This window comes from Liolophura sinensis, chromosome 8 (assembly GCF_032854445.1).
Source record: "Liolophura sinensis isolate JHLJ2023 chromosome 8, CUHK_Ljap_v2, whole genome shotgun sequence".
NCBI lineage: Eukaryota > Metazoa > Mollusca > Polyplacophora > Chitonida > Chitonidae > Liolophura > Liolophura sinensis.
In genome coordinates this window covers 42,231,994-42,253,252 of record NC_088302.1, presented here as the reverse complement: position 1 = coordinate 42,253,252, position 21,259 = coordinate 42,231,994, and the positions used below count along the sequence as shown (strand labels likewise).

General features: G+C 39.4%; 1 protein-coding gene across 1 annotated transcript; it reads left to right on the top strand.

Annotated features, from left to right (window-relative positions):
- Window positions 1-5,341: 5,341 nt before the first annotated feature.
- On the top strand, window positions 5,342-19,504 carry LOC135473553 (putative ammonium transporter 3). The gene is made up of 8 exons (XM_064753408.1): window positions 5,342-5,495; window positions 9,034-9,583; window positions 10,239-10,310; window positions 10,936-10,995; window positions 14,665-14,741; window positions 15,700-15,848; window positions 17,934-18,101; window positions 19,208-19,504. The coding sequence occupies exons 1-8, from the start codon at window positions 5,342-5,344 to the stop codon at window positions 19,502-19,504; spliced, it is 1,527 nt and encodes a 508-aa protein (XP_064609478.1).
- The last annotated feature ends 1,755 nt before the right edge of the window (window positions 19,505-21,259 follow it).

The following is a 21,259-nucleotide window of genomic DNA, read 5'->3' as shown; positions in this document are numbered from 1 at the left end:
AACGCTCCAAAACATGCCTGCGCCTCGAGGCGTTGTTTGCACCTTGTGCACTGATAAAACTGTCCATGACAAATGAGGACTGCCTGAGGGCAGCCTTAATGAGGGCCTGGGAAGTTGTAGGTCCCCCATGCGGCTTGCTTCCGTATTAATAAGCGCAAGTTGTACCACGAATGTATCGATTGGTTGACAGAGAGTCGACGGTGTCCTGCTCACCGGATCATATTCCTAGTCGGATGCCAGGTGCGACATTACAACAATAGCCAGATCGTTATGAATAATCCAACAGTACAAGCTTATAGTTATGTAACGCTAAGGCTTCTGCACTTGATAGGTCTGCTTCACGGCACTGGGTGGAGCCGCAGACCGGTTGGTTTGTGTTTCTCCATTTAGCTGACTGATGTGCGCGACTAAAAATACAAGGGTATAAGTGGAACAATGTACGCAAAATAGAAGCGGTAATACATATATACTACGTACGTGAAAAAAATGCCGTAAATAGACAGGTAAGCAGTCATATACAGAAGGGCGCCGCAGGCGGGGAACGTACCAAAACACTTGCAGCGAATGCTATTTATTGTGTTATAAGCGTCAAGTCCGACATTCATATACCATTCGTAGTCCGTAAAGGGCGTTCCAAGTCGATAATCGCAAGATCCACTTCCAAAACAACGTTTAACACTAACTCCCAAAGACAAAGGTATGTAAGAAATACAAATAAGAAATAAAGCCGGTAAAACACAAGAGAGAAGCGGTCATCAGTTTTCAATGATGCTGAGCAGACAATGAATATTCCAGGTATGAATTCCATATCAAAGTTCAAATTGTAGTCCGTGAATGAGTTCCATGTCAAATAACAATTAAAACAAGTATCTCAGTCGCGCTTTAATTGCAACTGTTCATAAAGGCATAATGGTGATGTAATTAGCATGGCTACCTTCACGGCCCCTAGCCCCAGGTTAAGTGGTATTAGATACAGTTTGAAAATGACGAGCGTAACAGACCCTAACCGATCAGATTGTGATTCAAAAGTAACGCATGCTACAAGAGGCGCCATCTATGATTTTACACATGACATACAAGATAGACGGTTACACTGGGCAACCACAAACCGAGAGTGTTATACTCATTGCAAAATTTGAGAAACTTAGAATGAAGGCGTTTGATGGAGTGTCCTTGACAAACTAGTTTTTGAACTAGCAACTTGTGACGCAGATTAAAGTCATCACAATTAACGCAAGATCTGACAAATGCTACAAGGCGAGATATGTATACGCCATATGTAGGACTCTTTGGTATATTGCTATCTAAATAAGGATAATTTACAATATCAAAATTGAAATTATCCCTTTAGTCGTAAAGGCGGCGTGAAAGGAGACCTTGTTCGCCTTTGTACAGATATAGATCCAAATAAGATGTACCATCAGGACTATCTGTTTTCTCCTTTAAATCCAATGAAGGCGGATAGATTTCCTTCACCGCTTCAGCAATATGGGGATTATTTAACGCCAGTAGATCATCAATATACCGCTTGGTAAATGAAAAGGATCGAGTTTTAAAGATATTACTTTTAAGTAATTTCTGCATACAGTCGTATTCATAGAAAAACAGGTATAGGTCTGCCAAAAGAGGCGCACAATTGGTACCCACTGGAATACCTATGCACTGTTGGTAAATGGTATCTCCGAATTTCACATAGATGTTATTAATGAGAAATTCAAGCAATTCAATAAATAATGCAACATCCCATGAGTGGTAACCTTCATAAAGAGTAGAACTAAAAAAAGCCTTATTGCTTCCGACGTTAATGTAACGGTGACCTGTTTTAGTAAATACCGAGACAATTAACGACGATATTCTTTCAATAAGATCTTTGTGATGAATCGTAGTATAGAGTAGAGAAATCCCATGTGGATACGTCTTTGTACGGTATATGCATATGAGCATCGAGTTCTTCTGTAAGACGTTTGGAGTTGTTAAGAATCCACATGCAGTTGACACCTGAATTTTTTGTTATGGCACAATACTGATTCCAAAATGACTTTACTTCTTGTAACGCTCTCGTAAGTAGGGTTGACAAGAGTTTGGTGGTACAGCTTCTTGAACCCGCAATAAATCGAGCCTTGTATGGGGATTTATGCATTTTAGGAATCCAGTAAAGTTGTGGTATTTCTGTGTGACGGGTAGGTATATTTATGCGCCTTTCTTTAAGAAAGGTTTTGTGTTTGTTCCTCCAGAGTATATATAGTAGCAGAATACGTGGATGTCGTTGTACATGCACATAGCTCTTGAACAAGATTTGGATAATTATAATTCTTGCAAATAAAGATGACATTATCAGGAGCCTTGTCTGCTACAGTGATGACAAATTTACTATGAAAGTCAGCGAGTGTTTCTTGCACAGTGGGATCCTTCAGAACCTGTTTAACTTTAGGTAGAGCATCAATGTCTAGACGGTGTATAGTTAAACTAACTTTCTTTTGGACAATCTCAAGCCAATCGTTAAGTACCGAAGAATCCACTTTCTCCCGTTTTGATCATTTTTTAACATACTCCTCAAGTGCCGAGATGATATTTTTTTTGTTTGATCGAATGTTGACATTTCTCTTTTCTCTATACTTAGGACCCCTCACAAAGAGATTCCTTAGATCATATTTCTTAATAATATTAAGGTCACCAGTCAGGACATGTTTACATTTGTCGTAGGTAAAAACTGAGGATTCACAATCACAGTTATAGCCGCCAGAAGTATACGTCGCCAAATCGAACTCCTTGATAGCCTGGGAATAATTGAAAATTTTGGAAGCGATAGGCTTTGTATACTCATAGGATATGCAAGGCGGCTCTTGGATATTAAAATAATTAGGCACAGCACTACAAACATCAGGTTCATTAAAGATGCGTGGTAGGTTAATTAAATCAAGGCCACTGTCTAAATACTTTATCTTCAAAAAGAGTCGATCGTGTTGAGTTTCAATTGTAGTTACAGGGCGATACAATCGAAAATACGATATGTCTTGACACAGACGTATAAGGTGAGGTGGAACGTTAAAATTGTGTATGCTATTGGATACGTCTTGAACTACCCCTGTTTTAGCAAGTTCAATGGCAGTGCATATAATACTGTGCGTAGAGCTTGCATGCTATTGGTGTCACACGACAATCCTACTAATTAGCTAACTGTAACGTGTTTGTGAATCATGTTTCTGTTGAACTTCAGAAGTCATTGAGGTAATGGAAGGCAATCCTTGATGGTGCGTTCCATGGCAATTCCCAAGTTTGTTCATAGCCCATCCCCGACAGATTCTTGCAAGGCAATCCCCGAGGGTTTGTTCTTAGCCCATCCCCGACAGATTATTGCAAGGCAATACACGACGGTTCGTTCTAGTTGCCCAACTGCAGCCATTCGGACACCATTAGTAGGGAGAAGAATGGTAGAAAAATATCATTACAAACCTGGAAGATGGGACCTTGCCCCTTTAGCCACACACATGTGATGGATGGATCTTGCTACAAAAATAGGCTCTGGAATTAGTCGTAATTATTTTAAGTCAAAAGAAAAGACAACACAAGGCCAACATTATGTATAAATGCATCGATACAGTATCTCACATAAAGTTTACAAAGCTTAATATTTTATTTATCTTAATATTTTTGCAGACATCGCAGTTCAAAGTAAGCAAAATTTCGCACACAGAGGAAACTGAAAGCGCCGCCATGTTATCAATTTTGACCAATCAGGCGCGAGTTATTTCTACAGCCTGATAACACAGGTGTTCCCGATTAAGGTCAACACTGTTTTGCCTGTTAGCGTAGGGTACATGTATACGAGAGACGCGACGACATGGCGTAGACCTAAATCTCGTAAAACGTCGAGTGGTAAAATCAAGAACGTCAGCCACGATTGCTTGTGTTCGATTAGATCTTTATCCGCCTCTCTGTATAGCTGAAGTTATAATATTTGTAAATCTGTTCTTTTGGATAAATGGAAACAACTGACAAGTTTGAGTGCATATTTTGAAATGCGATCTGATTTGTAGTTACAGCCCGAGGCCTAATCATTAATCACGCGTAACCTGCAAAATCCAGCCACTTATTAGTCTGCCTGAGTCAGGGTGTTATTTACACTTTTCGTGTAAATGCGCCAAGGGTAGTAACTTTTACATCCCCTAGCACCATCGGTAAAGCAGAATTATGTAAAAGCTTCACTGGTTTCGAAATCTCTCCACAGATTACGTCATCAGTTGCCAAGCCTTAATACGTCTGCAACTGAAAAGACTTTCGTTTTGTGGAGGGTAGGCCTAAATACTGTTGGCATCTTAACATTAAAAACCTTTAACAGTCATGTTGGGAAATTCGTGTTAGCAACTCATTTTGGTTTCATTTCATTTAACCTCATTTTTAAAGATTGTGGTCCATTTCCTATCTTTATTTTTGTTTCACTTTTCAGCTCTTAAAACATTTGTGGTAACCTTGGAAATTTAACATCAACAATGATACAGTTATGAGTGCTCAATGCAACACACCAGACAAGTATGCATTGTGGTGAGTCATTACAAATTAAAATAAACTTTCCTCATGAAATATTTCGCTAATTAATTTAATTGCAGAAATCAGCAAACGCTATCACTGAATCACTGCCATTTCGTTGAGAGATTTCATTAACCGTCGCCACAAGTCATGCCCAACACGGACTTTCCTATGTCACATTTTTCCCCCGACGGAGTAATGAGACGATCTTCACCAACAAATGCAGCTTCCAGCAATCCCTGGAATTATAACGCACATACATGTATAAAAAAGAAAAACTCCTGTAAACAACTTTAAAATCTCTCCAACTTAAAGACCTGCTGAAGTTTTGTAAGACTGGAAATCACATAAATTTCCAAAATAAACACGTCTTAGAATCGATACATCCGCCTGTTGTAGGTTTGGCAGCATGTTTGTTTTTGCAAGATCGCACAGTGTTCCACGGTTTCCGTTAGTCTGTGGGACACAATTTTTGTCCTCAAAGAGAATACTTCACTTATTTGCGGTTTTCGAAGTCGTTCCTTGGGGCATGTTATTGGGCAGGATCTTTCCTCCCTAGCCCAAGGGAGCTTTTTGATGAGGAACTGGGGAGCCGCATGGTCCCCATACGACTTGCTTCTGTATTAATTAGCACAAGTTGTGTCACGAACGTATCGATTGGTTGACAGAGAGTTGACGGTGTCCTACTCACCGGATGACATTCCTAGTCGGATGCCAGGAAATAAAAGACGATCTTGAGAGGCGACAGAATTTAATTTGGTGACTCCACCCAGAAGAGAACTTGCCCACATATCAACTGGTACATCAAACCGCTATGGACTCGAACAACAACAACAACACTGAACTGAACACCACGTGGCCGGCGGTTGTGACCACAGACAAATACCAGGATTCTCTCAGATCGCTGTCATGGGACGACGCCACCTGGATTCTAACCAGCGCATTTATCATCTTCACCATGCAGTCAGGTAAATATACTATTAAAATTTTGCTTTTGATCTATTACCAATCTATTTACAAAATTTCTCATTTCTGTTCATAACTGGTGTACTTACTGAGTGATTTCCTAATTCAAACTGTCTTCCATGAATTTAAAGTAAATATATTCATGGGTGCAGTCACAAAAGGAATGCCAACGAAAAAAAGTGTAGTGCAGACGTTTTTCTTTGGCTTAAATTTTAGTCACCCCGCTAAATACCTTGTGGCTGTGGTAATTTGACTATAAAAGGTTCACACTGTTTAATAGAGGTAAGATAAAAAATCTTTAAAACATTCCAACTCTTGTGCAAGTAATTAAGTACGCCTACTGGTTTTTTTTCCAGATGTGATTTGTTGGAAATGTCCTTTATTTACAAATAATGTCTATGAAGTGTCTGTCCAAACCTTTTCCAACAAATGAACGCATAATAAACTTTTATAGTATTTTTCCTTGCATATCTGTTATTAAAGAAGTGAACATTTAACTTGTTTATTTCAAAGAGGTTTTATGTATACCGTTGATTGCTTCTCTTTGCATGATTCTCTCCCAGTTTCGCACATTACCGGTATAGACACTTTATGTACTTTGATGGTTGTGTCAGACATCGTTTTGATTTATTTATTTATTTGATTGGTTTTTTACGCCGTACTGAAGAATATTTCACTTATACATCGGTGGCCAGCATTTATGGTGGGAGGAAGCCGGGCAGAGCCCGGGGGAAACCCACAACCATCCGCAGGTTGCTGACAGACCTTCCCACGTACGGCCGGAGAGGAAGCCAGCATGAGCTGGGCTTGAACTCACAGCGACCGCATTGGTGAGAGGCTCCCAGGTCATTACGCTGCGCTAGCGCGTTAACCAACTGAGCCACGGAGGCCACCAAATATTGTTTTGGGAAATGGCCTTGCGATTATTAATCTGGAACGTCTATTCTAGTTTACGTTTGAAATATGTATGTATGTTTCGTTTGATGCTTAGATCCAGGAAGGTTTCACTTGTACGACAGCGGCCATGTAGATTCATGGCTAGAGGAAATTCGAGAGAGATATGGTGTAATCTATGTACCGCTTTCCCCGAGGTGCATGATAAACCTTCAAAAATAAAAAGCCGCTGTCGACGCGGCATAAACTGGATCCAAACACGCGGCCTCCTTAATGTGCTACCTTATCGCAGTTTCACAGGTATATCACGATAAATAAATGAAACGTTTGGTGCTTATTTATCCTCATTTCATCAAAAAAAATCGACATATTCTCCCAAGCCTGCCCGACCTTGTCCTTGTCCTCTTTGTTACAAGCGAACATAAATACGAATTCAAAAGAAAACTTGAGCCATTTAACATGTAATTTCGATTTATACGATTTAATCATTATTCTGTATTTTAACTCACGTGCACACAGGACCTAACACAATTTTCACTGTTATTCCACAGTTCCACTCATAATATAATTCTGTTACTAAATTGTGCTACTAAGTTTTGAATTATTCTTATATAGCTTTATTTTAAACCAACGTTCAGTGCAATCAGTTTTGCTTTGACTATCCGCAATGTCCCATATGTCTAAATTGTGCTACCAAGTTTTGAATTATTCCAAATATAGCTTTAATTTTAAACCAACGTTCAGTGCAATCAGTTTTGCTTTGACTATCCGCAATGTCCCATATGTCTGCACAAAAACAGCTTTGATTAGGGCCGTGATACCACAAAACCGCCCCAAGCTGCTGGTATATGCATGGCACTAAATGCATATTGTAGATAAGGCACTCGTAACTTGATTAGATGATCATCGATTTCTTATATACCTGGACAGAGAGAGACAGCAGATCGCTAATTAGCAGCTATTCCCGAACTGTGAACCGAAACTTTGATTATACGCAAAATTATTTAGGTAAAAAACTTACATCATTTATATAGGATTCTGTCAACATGTTTATCGCCTTGATCAATAAAACAGATTTAAATTTACGTTCACTGAGTAGATTTAGATAAAAAAGATAAAGAGATCACAAAAATTAGCCTTAGGTATCCGCTAGAAGACCTTACACATGTAGGCCATCATGGTCAGATTTGAACGCTATCACATCAGGTGGGTATATATTACTTTTTCGTGTTTTCGTATGCCTCTTGAAAATCGAAGTAGAAAAAATTAAAAGCGTTCAAACATTTGAATTCTAAGCTGGGCTTTATGGACCATACTATCAGAGTTTAGGAACTCTGGCGTCACAGAAAATATTTCCAACTCTAATCACGACACTAAATGTCGGAATAACTCTTTTTACTCATGAGTAAAAGATTACTGAAATAATGTTCCCAAAATTCGATTCTCCTGGTGACGTCAGAGTTCCTGGATACGGTCAATATGGCTCATATGGCTCGTTAGAAGCCAAGCATTCTATGATATAATTGAAGATCTTGGAAATGCCGATAATAAACAGAACCATTGTGATTATACGGCTTTTCAAAACCGTGTGCTATTTTTTATCAAAATATAACTATATTACATGAACAAATTCATCAAATGTTACGTTGTATAAATTTATCGCTGACGACTTCTCAAACAACATTAAAAGAAGAACTCAAAAATACTGTTTGGGGGTTAAATATATATGTAAATGTTTTCAGACAGATGGGCCCAGTGATTGTGAAGCTATTGAGCAGAACGGTATTTTCAGCTTCTATTTCATATCATTTATCCACATTTGAATCTCTGTTACCTTGATTGTATATCCACAGAGATGTCTTACTCGTGATGCTACGCTGTAATGCGGCTGGACTGTAGGTCCAAATTGCTTTTAGAGTGCTTCTTTCTGTAACATCATGTACCCAATTATTTATTTTTTTATTTTCCGCGAGGTTCCTTTTGTCTTTTGTCTTGTTTTTCTTTTTTTTGTCAGTATTTACAGTGTTTTCATCTCCGCCAAAGAGGAACTGTTCTTGACGGCATTTGACAGTCAGTTTGTCCTTCATTTTTCATGTCACTGAGCAACTTTGTAGTAAACTTTATCGGCTGATTTGGATGATGTTGCGTGCCTGGGCCATGCTATGTCTTAGTCCAAACTCATCTATAACCTTTTTGGGGTGAGCACTTAGACTCGCTGTGCCACAACAGAACAGTGTACAGTATGCATATATATGTACACACACCTGACTCCTTGTCGCCATAGGACTGAAAAATTGTTATTAAGCACGCGGTAAAAACCAAATCATACATACATGCTTTCATCGTAGTAACACACAACACTTCAACAAGCGAGTTTTTATCAAGTTTCGTGAAATTATGTCTCTTCTGTGTCAAAATGCATATGAATCGTTTTTTTTTTTTTACATTGTCACCGTGATTGTCACAGTGTAGGGAGGCACTTAATGAACCCACTGGTAAAATACCTACGTGGCGAATACAGTAAAAAAAAACACCATGTGATGAATAAAGCTACATCGATAAAATACTAATGTGATGAATATATAATGTTTTTTATATATTGCGAATGTGATCAGTACATTTTTACGTATTCTGTTGTATCTTCAGGGTTTGGTCTGCTCGAGTCTGGAGCCGTGTCCGGTAAAAACGAGGTGAACATCATGGTTAAAAACGCTGTGGACGTTGTGTTCGGGGGCATTACTTACTGGACGTTTGGTTTCGGGGTCAGCTTTGGCACAGACCCTGGCACAAACCCCTTCATTGGGATCGGCTACTTCCTGCTGGACCCCCCAGAAGAGGAGATGGGGGAGATCTTCACCACTTTCGTCTTCCAACTGTCATTCGCCACGACGGCCACGACGATCGTGTCCGGAGCAATGGCGGAGAGAACCCGACTGACGTCATATATCTTCTTCTCCTTCCTCAACACTGTCATCTACTGTTTTCCGGCACACTGGGTGTGGGGACATAACGGATTCCTCCGTACTCTTGGCTGTATTGACATTGCCGGCTCTGGGGTGGTGCATGTGGTAGGAGGGACAGCGGGACTGGTGGCCACCATCATGTTAGGACCCCGCAGTGGGAGATTCGACAAGGGGAAAGCCGCACCTCCCATGGGTAACCCAGCTAACGCCCTTATTGGCATGTTCATGCTGTGGTAAGTGAACGTTAGAATACGCAAATATTACTGTCTTAGGCAATGAAGCAAACCCGTGAGCACATCACTTGACTATTTACCTAACTGCGCAGTTTTTCTGTACATTCTGAATGCTGACAGTACTTTTCGTTCAACAAAATCGACCCGCAACATATATCGATGTGTGGAGCTCGTGGTATTTCGTGTCACTGACTAAAGGCAATTTTGGTAATAAGGATGAAACTATAGTTGCCGCAAAAATCTGTGTTTTTTTTATCTGTCTATTTTCAGTGAAGAGCAATTAGAGTCAAAACTACGGAGATAGAACGTCATTAATAGCAAATTTACAGGTTGGCTGGATTCCCAAAAGACATTCTACATTTTACTTAACTAGTTCACAAGACCTCCTGAAAATTATACAAAGAATGTAATTTAGTCTTTGCTGTGTATAGTCTATTTTTCATTTCTCCTTTTGATGACTACTTGTGGGCATATGCTTAAGTATTACTCATTCATTCCCAAAGAGCAGTGGTTAATATAGTTTGGATCCGAATCGCAGGTGCTCGGGATACCGTACACCATTAGGGTTTAAGAAAGTTTTGACCGCCTGTTGTAATCGGATATGGTGGGTTTGACTGTTATGGTAATCCTTCCGCCTGCTATGTCCATAAACCAGGTGGGGTTGGCTTGGCTTTAACTGCGGCAGCACCTTTGGAATATCAGGCGGGAAATGGAAGCTGGCGGCAAGGTAAGTCACATCAAAGTGCATATTTTTCCATTTGAGATAATAAACAAATATGAAACTTGAAGGCACTTTGACAGGGTATACCTACGCCATAGATTGCCCCACCCCCCCAACAATAATTTGCATTTGTGTCTCTATTGCAAAAGTTGAGCTTTAAAGATTTCATAAATCTGCATCCAGATCACCACAAAACGGCAAAGGCTTGGTGGTTGGCCCTAAGTAAAGCGGTGCCCAAATTACATATAAATTTGGCTACAGCTTTTACCAGTAAAGTTGCTAAAAGACAAAGAGACAGATATTAAAAGCCAGCATACATAGCCTCCTTGGCGCAGGTAAAAATGTTACTAAAGCCTGAGCATTGAGAAGAAAGGATAATAGTTCTTCAACTTCTCAACAGATATTTGCATGCTATCTGAGGGAGAGAAAAGATGAAACCGATAAAAAGGCTCTGAAATGTTATTTCTAAATTATGATTTTCAACATCTGTTTTTTCGAAGAGGAAATGACACGTGAAATAAATTTATATGGCGGATACTGGGAACCAATTTTTGGTATAAATCGAAAAATATTTCTTGAAGCTTTTTCACGTAAAGTTTGCATCATTTGTTTTTCCGTTCTTATCAATCAGGTCGGCAGTGACCACACTGAACGCCTCCATGGGGGGTGGATGTTTAGGGATCATCCTCAGGTGAGTCGTTAAACATTCTTACAACTGCCAAGATCTTTATGCTAAATTTTATGCTAATGAGTAAGGAAATATAAGAGTGAAGTAAGTACGAATTGAAAGCTTGAAAATACATTTATTGGTAATATTGGTAATTTTTTTCACTGATTGCTGTTAACTGTTTTGCTATGTAACAATTACTAGTATTGTTGGTATAATTATTGTATATATATATATATATATATATATATATATATATATATATATATATATATATATATATATATATATATATATATATATATATATATATATATATATATTCACAGTTGGTATATAAATTATCAACTTTCGATTCAATTGGGTAAACTGGAAAATAGACGAGCACAGCTTTGCAATATCTGTTTGAAACTTAAACTTATCTTTTTGTTATTTTTAAATATATTTTTAGAATTATGCATTGATTTATTTGTAAGTTTATAGATTTATTTTTTACGCTAGAAATTTTCCGTTATACTGCGGCGATCACTTTTATTGGCGGAGGAAACTGGATTGATCGGACGAAACCAGTGGCCACAGTGTGCCACAAGTTTGAAGCAATGTACCGCAAAAAAATCTGTAACGCGCCCAAAATACATTGAAAATGATTTAATATATTCGAACCCTAAATACTTAGGCAACTACTGACATTTTGCTAACATTGTCCAGTTTTTCAATTTTTGAAAATTGAACCAAGCAGCCACATTGCGGAATCGTTAGATATGTAGATGATATATTTACATATGGTTGGTGGTATATTCATAAATACAGATAAACCAACGTAATGGAAATTCAAAAGGGTATACAGAGGAACAGCGAATACATGGAGGTCGTTGTACGCGTTTATTACATTAAATGTTGTGCATTGTTGTCGAGGACTTCAGCCTAAAATTTTGCAACTTAGTGTAATAATTGTCACGCTATCATTATTACACCAGGTGTTACAATTATTTCGCTTGGTGTAATATTATTATTACACTAAAGGTGTACGTTACACTAAGGGTGGACGTAAGTGGATGCATCGTTCAGATCATGTGTTGTTTTGAACGTATCGGATCGGTGTCATGTTCTGTAACCTTCGAAAAACAGTGGTTATTGACAATGCACAGCAGGTGTCAAACAACAATTTCTATTGACAACTTTTCATTCCATCCTTGGTAAGAAGTTATTTTGACCTCATGAAGTCACAGAAAGGTTAAATTTTGTAGCAGGTGTGTGACATGCGATATCTAACATGTTCATTTCACGGTGAGAACTGTCATTGTCAAAATTTAGAAACAGATTGATACCTGCAAATCTTACACCATTGAAATCATCTGCTGATTAATTTCCTACAACGCCATTTGTGATCAATTTGGTACTCGTTCAAACTGAAACCAGTCACCCATATAGGCTGTTAACCCTCTTGTGACTGTTATACCTCAGGCTTAGCCCTTCTGTCTGGCAGGAATGTGGACACGTCACAAACATTTGTCAGCTGTAATACTCTGATGATCATTCGCCTCAGAACTGATTATGCCACCTAATCAACGAGTAAGCCAGTACGTTAGATCAGCAATTATTATAGTGAAATCCAACAATTCCAGAATATGTTTTATTAAATATTAAGTATTTTCTTTCAATTTAAATCTCAGTTTACATTCAAAACAGAAGGGAAACTTCGTTACAAAAAATCCATGTTGCATTTGTGATCACTTTGGCCCGCGTTCAAAACTTTAACAATCAAATCTTCACAACATTGACATTGTACTTACAAGATGTGAAATAACTTGTTTCAACTCTCAGATCAGCGATAGGCCATACACAAGGTCAAACAAAGAAGCACGCAGACGCTTGAATAAGTTCAATTCATATATTATAGCAAATTATACAAATAATACAACTGGCAATAATATACAAAACAATACAAATAATTACAAAAATATATGGTCTCTTACTGATGATAGCGTCTAAATCCGGATGGTTTCTAAAGGCGATTCATTCCACGTAAATACAGAATTCTCAGTTAAGATGAAGTCCTCAATCTAAGGATGACAATCCGATAAGAGGTTTATTCTCCCACTGTCTGTGAGAGTGTAACTTCTCAGGGTGGACGGATTGACAGTAGCGTCCGTGATGCCTAGCTGTCGATGTATGTTTCACTCCTCGGAAATATACTCCGAGTCACTTTCAGGTTAAACTGGGATGAAATGTACGTAATCGCACACAGAGACAATGAACGATACAAGATCCAAACCAATGTCTCAAAAAAATAGCAAGTGCTGAAACACAAACTCACAAAGTGCTCTGAACAGAAAATGGAATACTGATGATGAATGCCGAATGGCGTGAAAAACGTTATTTCCAAACGCGGCAAACTCCTTCACAGTAGATGACAGTAAATGTGACTCCTCCCAAGTGGACTTGATTAAATGACTACTCTCCAGTGGACTTTAGTGAATGACTGCTCACGAGTAGACTTGAATGAATGACGGCGAGCTTCACAACTCATATATATAAACTAGCGCAAAGAAAAGAAGGTTTGGACAAAACATGTTGACAACACCGATACACATTTCCAGAATGTACACTCTTATTTACAATGACTCATAAACACTCGAGAACGGTCGAGTGAATTACAGTCCATCTTTAACATACACCGAGGGGAAAATGTAGGTCAGGCACTGACAAATAAAATAAAATACATCACAATGTTTAAGGAGGGGGTTTCGTAACATGTACCGGAACGTAATTCTCAGCAACTGCTGTCCCTGATAAAGCTTTACTTGCATAATAACCTGATGCCATCACGCAGACATACGAGACCCACTGGACAGAATGCCAAACAAGAGATCAAACAAATTTCTTTACATTTTTTTAACCCTCTGTAATGAACCTTGGTGATTCTCACCAATAGACCCACAAAAATAAGGTCTCAGGCTACGCCTTCGACCTAAAATAGTTTCGTCCACCTTACTGACTATAAAACTCCGGCCGAACACCCATTGCAGGAATATTATTTCTTAATTATAGCATGCCAATGCCGGAAAATTTGCACTGCGGTCTCACTGAAACGTCACAAGAAAGCCAGAAGACACGACGGCCCAACAAGTACACTGACACCGGTGTGTCACTGTGCGTTGAGCGACGTGTTAACAAAGAACATTACATAGACTACTAGTCATGAATCGGTCCTTATTCGGATTTCCTGTTTAAAAAGAGACAACACATATTACATTTATTAACTTAGTTATTTTAGAAGACAGGTGGTATCATACCTAAACGGTCTCTGCTATTTTTCTCTATCGTCCTTACCCACTCTTTAAGTCAACTTTTACTCTAGAGTATTTTATCCGCGGGATACGTCATGTAGGAAATAACGGAAAAAACGATGTCTCCTCACTTATACACCACGCTTTTATGACTAACGTGCAAAACAGTATCTCCGTAACGTGAGAGGAAACAGTTGCATTATCGGGTTATAGAAATAATTGACACCTGTGTGTGTGTATGTGTGTGGGTGTGTGTATGTGCGCAGGTGTGTGTGTGTGAGTTTGGAATTCTTCATCTACAAAGGGTAAGCTTTATTATCGGCTTTTGGAATACAAATGCCTGACTTGACAGTTTCATTCAGGCTTATGCGTTTACGCTGCTTCATCCTTAATGTGTTCACAGCTACATCATAAAGAAGGGTAAATACGACGTAAGCTACCTTGTGAACTCTGTGCTGGGGTCATTGGTCGGGATCACGGGTGAGTCACTAACAGAGCCGATAGTCTGAATTTGTCAGCTCTGCAAGTATATATCTGCTAGCTTTCGCGTCGTACCATACTACCACATGCAGCTTGCACTTTTCTCTACAACATATAAAAATTCAATACAGCATGACCGTCTTTTTTTGCAGATGCTGGAAGTGAAGTCATAACATATCGTTTCCTTGGTAATCTTCATTGAGATGGATAGTATTAAAATTCGATTCAAACCTGACAAAATCCTCGTATGTTTTACTCGGTGCAAAATAGCTGTGAATAAATTTATAGTGAATCAACTTATAAGGGGACGTCTTTATGGCAGTATTTTCCAACCAGTTCATTCTTCAGCTCGGAGACAGTTACACGAATTGCGCATGTGTAACGTGAAGTTTCAGAGAGATTAACGGGAGGTAGCTACATCCGTCCTGTGTCTGAGTTTAACGCCGTACTCAACAATTTTTCAGTCATATGACGACGAAGGAAGCATTTGGGTGCATGTAATGTGCCCCCTTGCGGCAGGACGGATTTTCACCGCTCTTTTATCTCGTGCTGCCTCACTGCCCCAAGCCATTATACTGATACGGGTCAAGCATTGGTTGCACTATCCCCTTCGTGTAGAATAAGGAAGTTACAAGTTTTAAGGTCTTAGGTGTGACTCGACCGTGTGAACCTGGATCTAGCGCTCCAGACGCAGACGCTCTACGAATTGTGCTATCGGGACCGGTCTCTTGTGTCTAACGTTTCTCAGCCTATGTCACATTTCAGTCATGTAAGTCAGCTGTGCTGTCACGCCCACCCTGTGTCTCACATTTCTGATCCTGTGCCACTTACCAGTTAGCTGTGCTGCCACACCTATCCCATATCTCAGGTTTCCGAGCCTGTGTCACATTTCAGTAAGTCAGCTGTGCTGTCATTCCCATCCTTTGTCTCACATTTCTGAGAATGTGTCACATTTCAGCCAGCTGTGCTGTTGTCAGGCCCTGGGAAGCCTTCATTATCGGCGGGATCGGGGCCCTATGTACAGTCGCTGGACTAGAGAGCCTGGACCGTTTGGGTGCGGACGATCCCGTAGGTGCCGTAGCCACCCACGCTTTTGCTGGTGCTTGGGTAAGTAGGGAATGAATCCCGGGATATTATAATGGAAATATTTTTACTCTGTCTTCTGCCGTATCCTTACATTAATGCCATGTACCTTTCAGACATTTTCAGAAAATTACTTTGTTATGACATACACTTCTTACGGAGCCGTGAAAGTGACATGGAGAAAAAAAGAAATTTGGAAGGAAAAAAAATTACATGATGAAGAAAAATTTGGGGGGAAGAAAAAAAATTGGGGGGAAAGAGAGAAAAAATTTTTGCAAGAGAAATTTTTCTCCGAGTTTGAAAGTCGGGGCTCCGAGTTTGAAAGTCCGGGCTCCGATTGACCAATCATATATGCAATACTAGGGGTTACCCTTTAATCTCATTTATATAGATGACTACTGCCTGGCCGCCAGTGCCATTGTGCTTTTGCAAATTAACTGCTGTTATTTGCAAATTATACTTTTTCAGTCTTAAAATGTCCCTTTAGACGACGAGGAGCGCTAACATAATCTCGATTTATATTGGTATAACCTCCAACAGTCGTGGTTTATTATCCATAAAGTAAACATTTAACCAAATAATACCGTCGTGTATATAAACGGTAAGATTCCAGATTATCACCGCCGTCTTCACACATCTGCATTTGTGACACAAAGTCAAGGCCTACATAACGTACGCGTATAGCTCACTTTAGTTCCACCCTGGCTGGAGAAGTACACGTGTTAGAATGATGTCTCAACTATAACTGTTGCAGTTGAGATTCAAAGAGGTCAACTATATAAAGCATGATGTATTCTGTATTTTATTTTTATTTAGTCCATATATGTCTCTTAAAATCTGTTTATTAATCAGATGTCTCCATAATGGGAAATGCGTTGTTGGCCTAAAACAGTCAATAGCGGTGAACAATTTTGTTTTTTTTTACTGCGTAACAGATTCTGTATAGACCTAGTTATGCTCATCAAGCAAAGACGTACAGGTACATGTTATTTATCTCACGGTTAGGCCCTAGTCCAGATATGTACTTACTAGTTGGAGATGCTCGCCTGTAGCTCTCTATGACTGGTCGATTAAGTCGGGGCCCCGACTTTTAAACTCAGGGTACCGAAAAAAAATTGATGTTCCAAAAGTTTTATTTCTACCACGTCACTTTTACGGCTCCGTAACTTCTTGCAACTGGAGATAAAATAATGCAGTCTACCTGATGAATTCTTGCACTAGACCGCTGATAAGTATGATGCCATTCTAAATGATGTTATCGATGTTACTTGTCATCAGCCTACCTGGCGTTAAAGATAAAGAAAACGTAGAAAATACCGAAGCACCATTAAAAATAACATTTAAAAGTACCTGAAATATTTTCATTTATTATTAAGGGCCTGGTTTCCTCCCACCGTAATGCTGGCCGCCGCTGTATAAGTGAAATATCTCGAGTATGGCGTAAAAACACCAATCACATAAATAAATCACACCCAATTTTCATTGACCTTACACTCGGTATTTATTGACGGATTTGTTTTTTCGCACCAATATAATTAAGACGTACAACATAGACGACAGTGTGATAGCTGGTAAATCGTCACACGTAACCGGTGAAATACGGCCTCTTGTCAGTAATACCACAATTAAAATTTTATTCTAACTGTTCATGTAAATGCATAAACGGTAGCAAATTACACTCCTTCTAGCATCAGCTTAAGGCAAAATTAGGTAAAAAAGCAGTAATGTTAATTGCTACTGCAATTACTCTGGACGTCTCTTGTCCAGAATTACTGAAAATGCTGCTTTGTCATCACATTTTATATGCAATAACATTATAACAGGCATGTAATTACATGGGTATAGTTCACTAAAATTTTATTCATACCTGAACATAAAGGTGTAGTTAAAGTTGTCTGACATTACTGGCGATCAATATAATTTGACAAACTCGACCTCATATACATTATATTCAGTAAAACAGTCTAAAATTAACAGTATTTACACGCACAGTTTTCAATGGTCTTTACTTGCTTTATTTATTTACTTTGTTTCAATGTGTTTTATTCCTGTAAACAAATCAGAAGTAACAAAATCTCATGCTATAGTCATTTCTGCTTGAGCGTACAGGGAATGCTTGCCGTGGGATTCTTCGTAGACATCGACACCTTGCAGGATTTCACCTTAGGCCGGAAGGGCCTGTTTCACGGGGGTGGGGCCTACCTCTTGGGCATCCAAGCTCTGTCCACCATCACACTGGCTGCATGGAGCGCCTTCATTACATTCCTACTTTTACTTGTAAGTCGTTTTTCTTTTCGTTCCATTTTGTCAGAGAATGAACAAATCGAAATCCCTGAACGACTTTCTTGACGATACAAATCGGGCGTAAATAACAGAGATCGCTTCATTAACATATGCATGGTGTAAATTTGATCTATAGGCCATAGCCGTCTCGTTTCATCAAAAGTCTTGCTCTCGCGTCACAGGTGATCAGGCCTTAGCCAATGAAATCACGTGTTCCTTTTCAGCTCCCCATCTATAAACCAGACAGCAGTTATGAAGGTGCGATGTTGATAGTAAATGTACGTTGTTTTACTGGTTGATCTTTCGGATGGCCGTGCTGGCAGCGTGTGCATGGTTTCTTTCACCATGAATACAGTTTAAAACGCGAACAAATAAATAATTGAACAAGAGAAACTGTAGGTTGACTAAGATCCAGCTGTATTTTATTAGATGTGACTTGTGTTATTTTTCTCGAAGCTTGTGTTCTATATTACTTATGTTTTTAGGCAATTTTATCTTTTTACTGCACCATTTCCTTATTTATATATGACACCTGGTTGTTCCGATTAGCTAAATTTGCATTACGTCGACATCGAATCAACCGTAAGCCAGACGTAATGATGAAGGGTTTTCTTTATGGGTAATCAGGGTTTTGAACTCGTACATCATGGTTCAAAATCCTGCACATTGCTATCTGAGGTAAAGACAAATTCGATTCGCTGTTGCTAGTTTAAGCAGCGAAACTCTGCCCCTGTTACTCATGATATGGTGCAGAGAACACACATTTGATTTTTTCATGAGAATTGGTGTTGATTTTTATTTTACTGTTATAGACTGAGGTCATTTTTTCGGCTCACCATTAACAACGATGCAGAACAATTGGAGAAGTCTTTTAAGTTGCTGGATCAGTTTTCGACAAGACTAATATGATTAGCAGTGGTCATTCAGGCCATCTGCGTCAAACTCGATGGCATTATCATTTTGGGAAGGGGAGATGAAATACGTTCAATTCAGTTTGGTTTACCTTAACACAGAAAAAAAAAACCTGTTTTGATTAGCACAGATTCCAAGTTTCTCTGGACGTCCATTTTAGCTGTCAGAATCACACCTCACACTTTCAGGGAATCAAGAAGACGATCGGATTGCGTGTGGATCCTCTAGAAGAAAGGCTCGGCGCAGACTTTGTGGAACACGATATTGGAGTGGACACTGATTCACTGGTGGCGTCTCTGTCCAGGCCATCCATCGTCCGTCACGCACTGGACACTGGGAAACGTTACTCCCAGCAGATGCCTACAACGCCGGCTGTCATCAACTTGGAGGACGAAGAGTGGGACATCCGGGTCACGCGTAAAGACAGCTTACGCAAGAGCAATAAAACTGACATTTCTCAGCTGCCATACACTATTGAACAGTGACACTGTCGGTGTTAAACATGACAAAATAAGTTAGTTCTGATTCCCGCTTCTGTCCTGTCAGTAGACAAAAAGAGAATAAAAAAAATTAAATCCCGCTAAAACGTGGGAAATTAATGAAGGACTATTATTTCTTATACCGCAACTTTGAATGGTTGGTAGGTCGTGGTAAGCATAATAGTGGACTTTTTTATTCTAAAAAAATGAACTGAAAGACTTCGAAATGTCTTTATTTTTAATCTTTTTACTTTATTTTCGACCGTTTTGTTATCTACTACAGCCTTACCTTTTTATTTTTTTTTACATATACATCTTGTGTATCTCACCATTATTGTACTGTATTGTACAATGTACGCTGTGCACCATTCCTGGGGTTCAGACACGGTATACATTATATCACAAACTAGTGACAATATACATGAAAATATGTTTAGGCATATGTGTTCGCTCTGCACCATGCTGCACCACTGTACTATCGTAGAAGTACTGCACCATGCTACACTATTATACTATCGTAGACGCACTGCACCATGCTGCACTATTGTACTATCGAGGACGTACTGCACCATGCTGCACTATTGTATTATCGTATAAGTGCTGCACCGCAATATTGTACTCTCGAGAACGCACTGCACCATGCTGCACCATTGTACTATCGTAGACACACTGCACCATGCTACAATATTGTACTATCGTAGACGTGATGCACCATGCAACACTATTTTACTATCATGGACGTTCTGCACCATGCTGCACTATTGTACTTCCGTGGACGTACTGTACCATGCTGGACTATTGTACTATCGTAAACGTACGAATACTGCCCCATGCTGCACTACTGTACTGCACCATCGCAAACCACTGCACATATGGTAACGTACATTTTTACAGGACAACGTATGCATAATAGTACAAACTATTGCACGTACTGCACAATGCAACCGGCCAGTCCTGGTTCTACAGGACACGGTAAACATGATAGTACAAACTATTGTACGTACTGCACCACGCAGCCTGCCAGTCCTTGGTTCTACAGGACACAGTATACATGATAGTGCAAACTAGTAACAATATACGGTATATGGAAGTCTTTTAAATTGCTGGGTCAGTTTTTGACAAGACATACGATATGTAGAAGTCTTTTACGTACTGCACCATACAGCCTGCCATTCCTTGGTCCTACAGGACACTGTATACATGATAAAACAAACTATTGTACGTACTGCACCATGCAGCCTGCCAGTCCTTGGTTCTCCAGGACACTATATACATGATAGTACAAAATATTATACGTACTGCACCATGCAGCCTGCCAGTGTTGTGGCTCTAGCGGACACGATACACATCATAACCCAAACTACTGCACTGTAGTGTACACCCAGATTAATCTGGAGTTCTACAGGATACAGCATAAATAATAACCCAAACTGCTGCACTTAATGTAGTGTACACACTGTCTGTCCTGGAGTTCTACAGGATCCAGTATAAATTATAAGCCACACCACTGCACTTACTGTGGTATAAACCCTGCCTGTCACGGAGTTAAGTAGGTTCCAGTAAAAAAAGATAACCCAATCTGTTGTACTTACTGTTATGTACACCCTGCCTAACTCGGAGCTCCGCCGCTTATGGTATAGATCACAAATAAAAATGTTCTATATACTGCACCTCGTTCTCTTGTTGTGGTAGAGTAATAAAGTGTCCAAACTGGCTATGAACTGCGTTTTGTTTGCTACATTGAACGGTGCGTGAAGACAA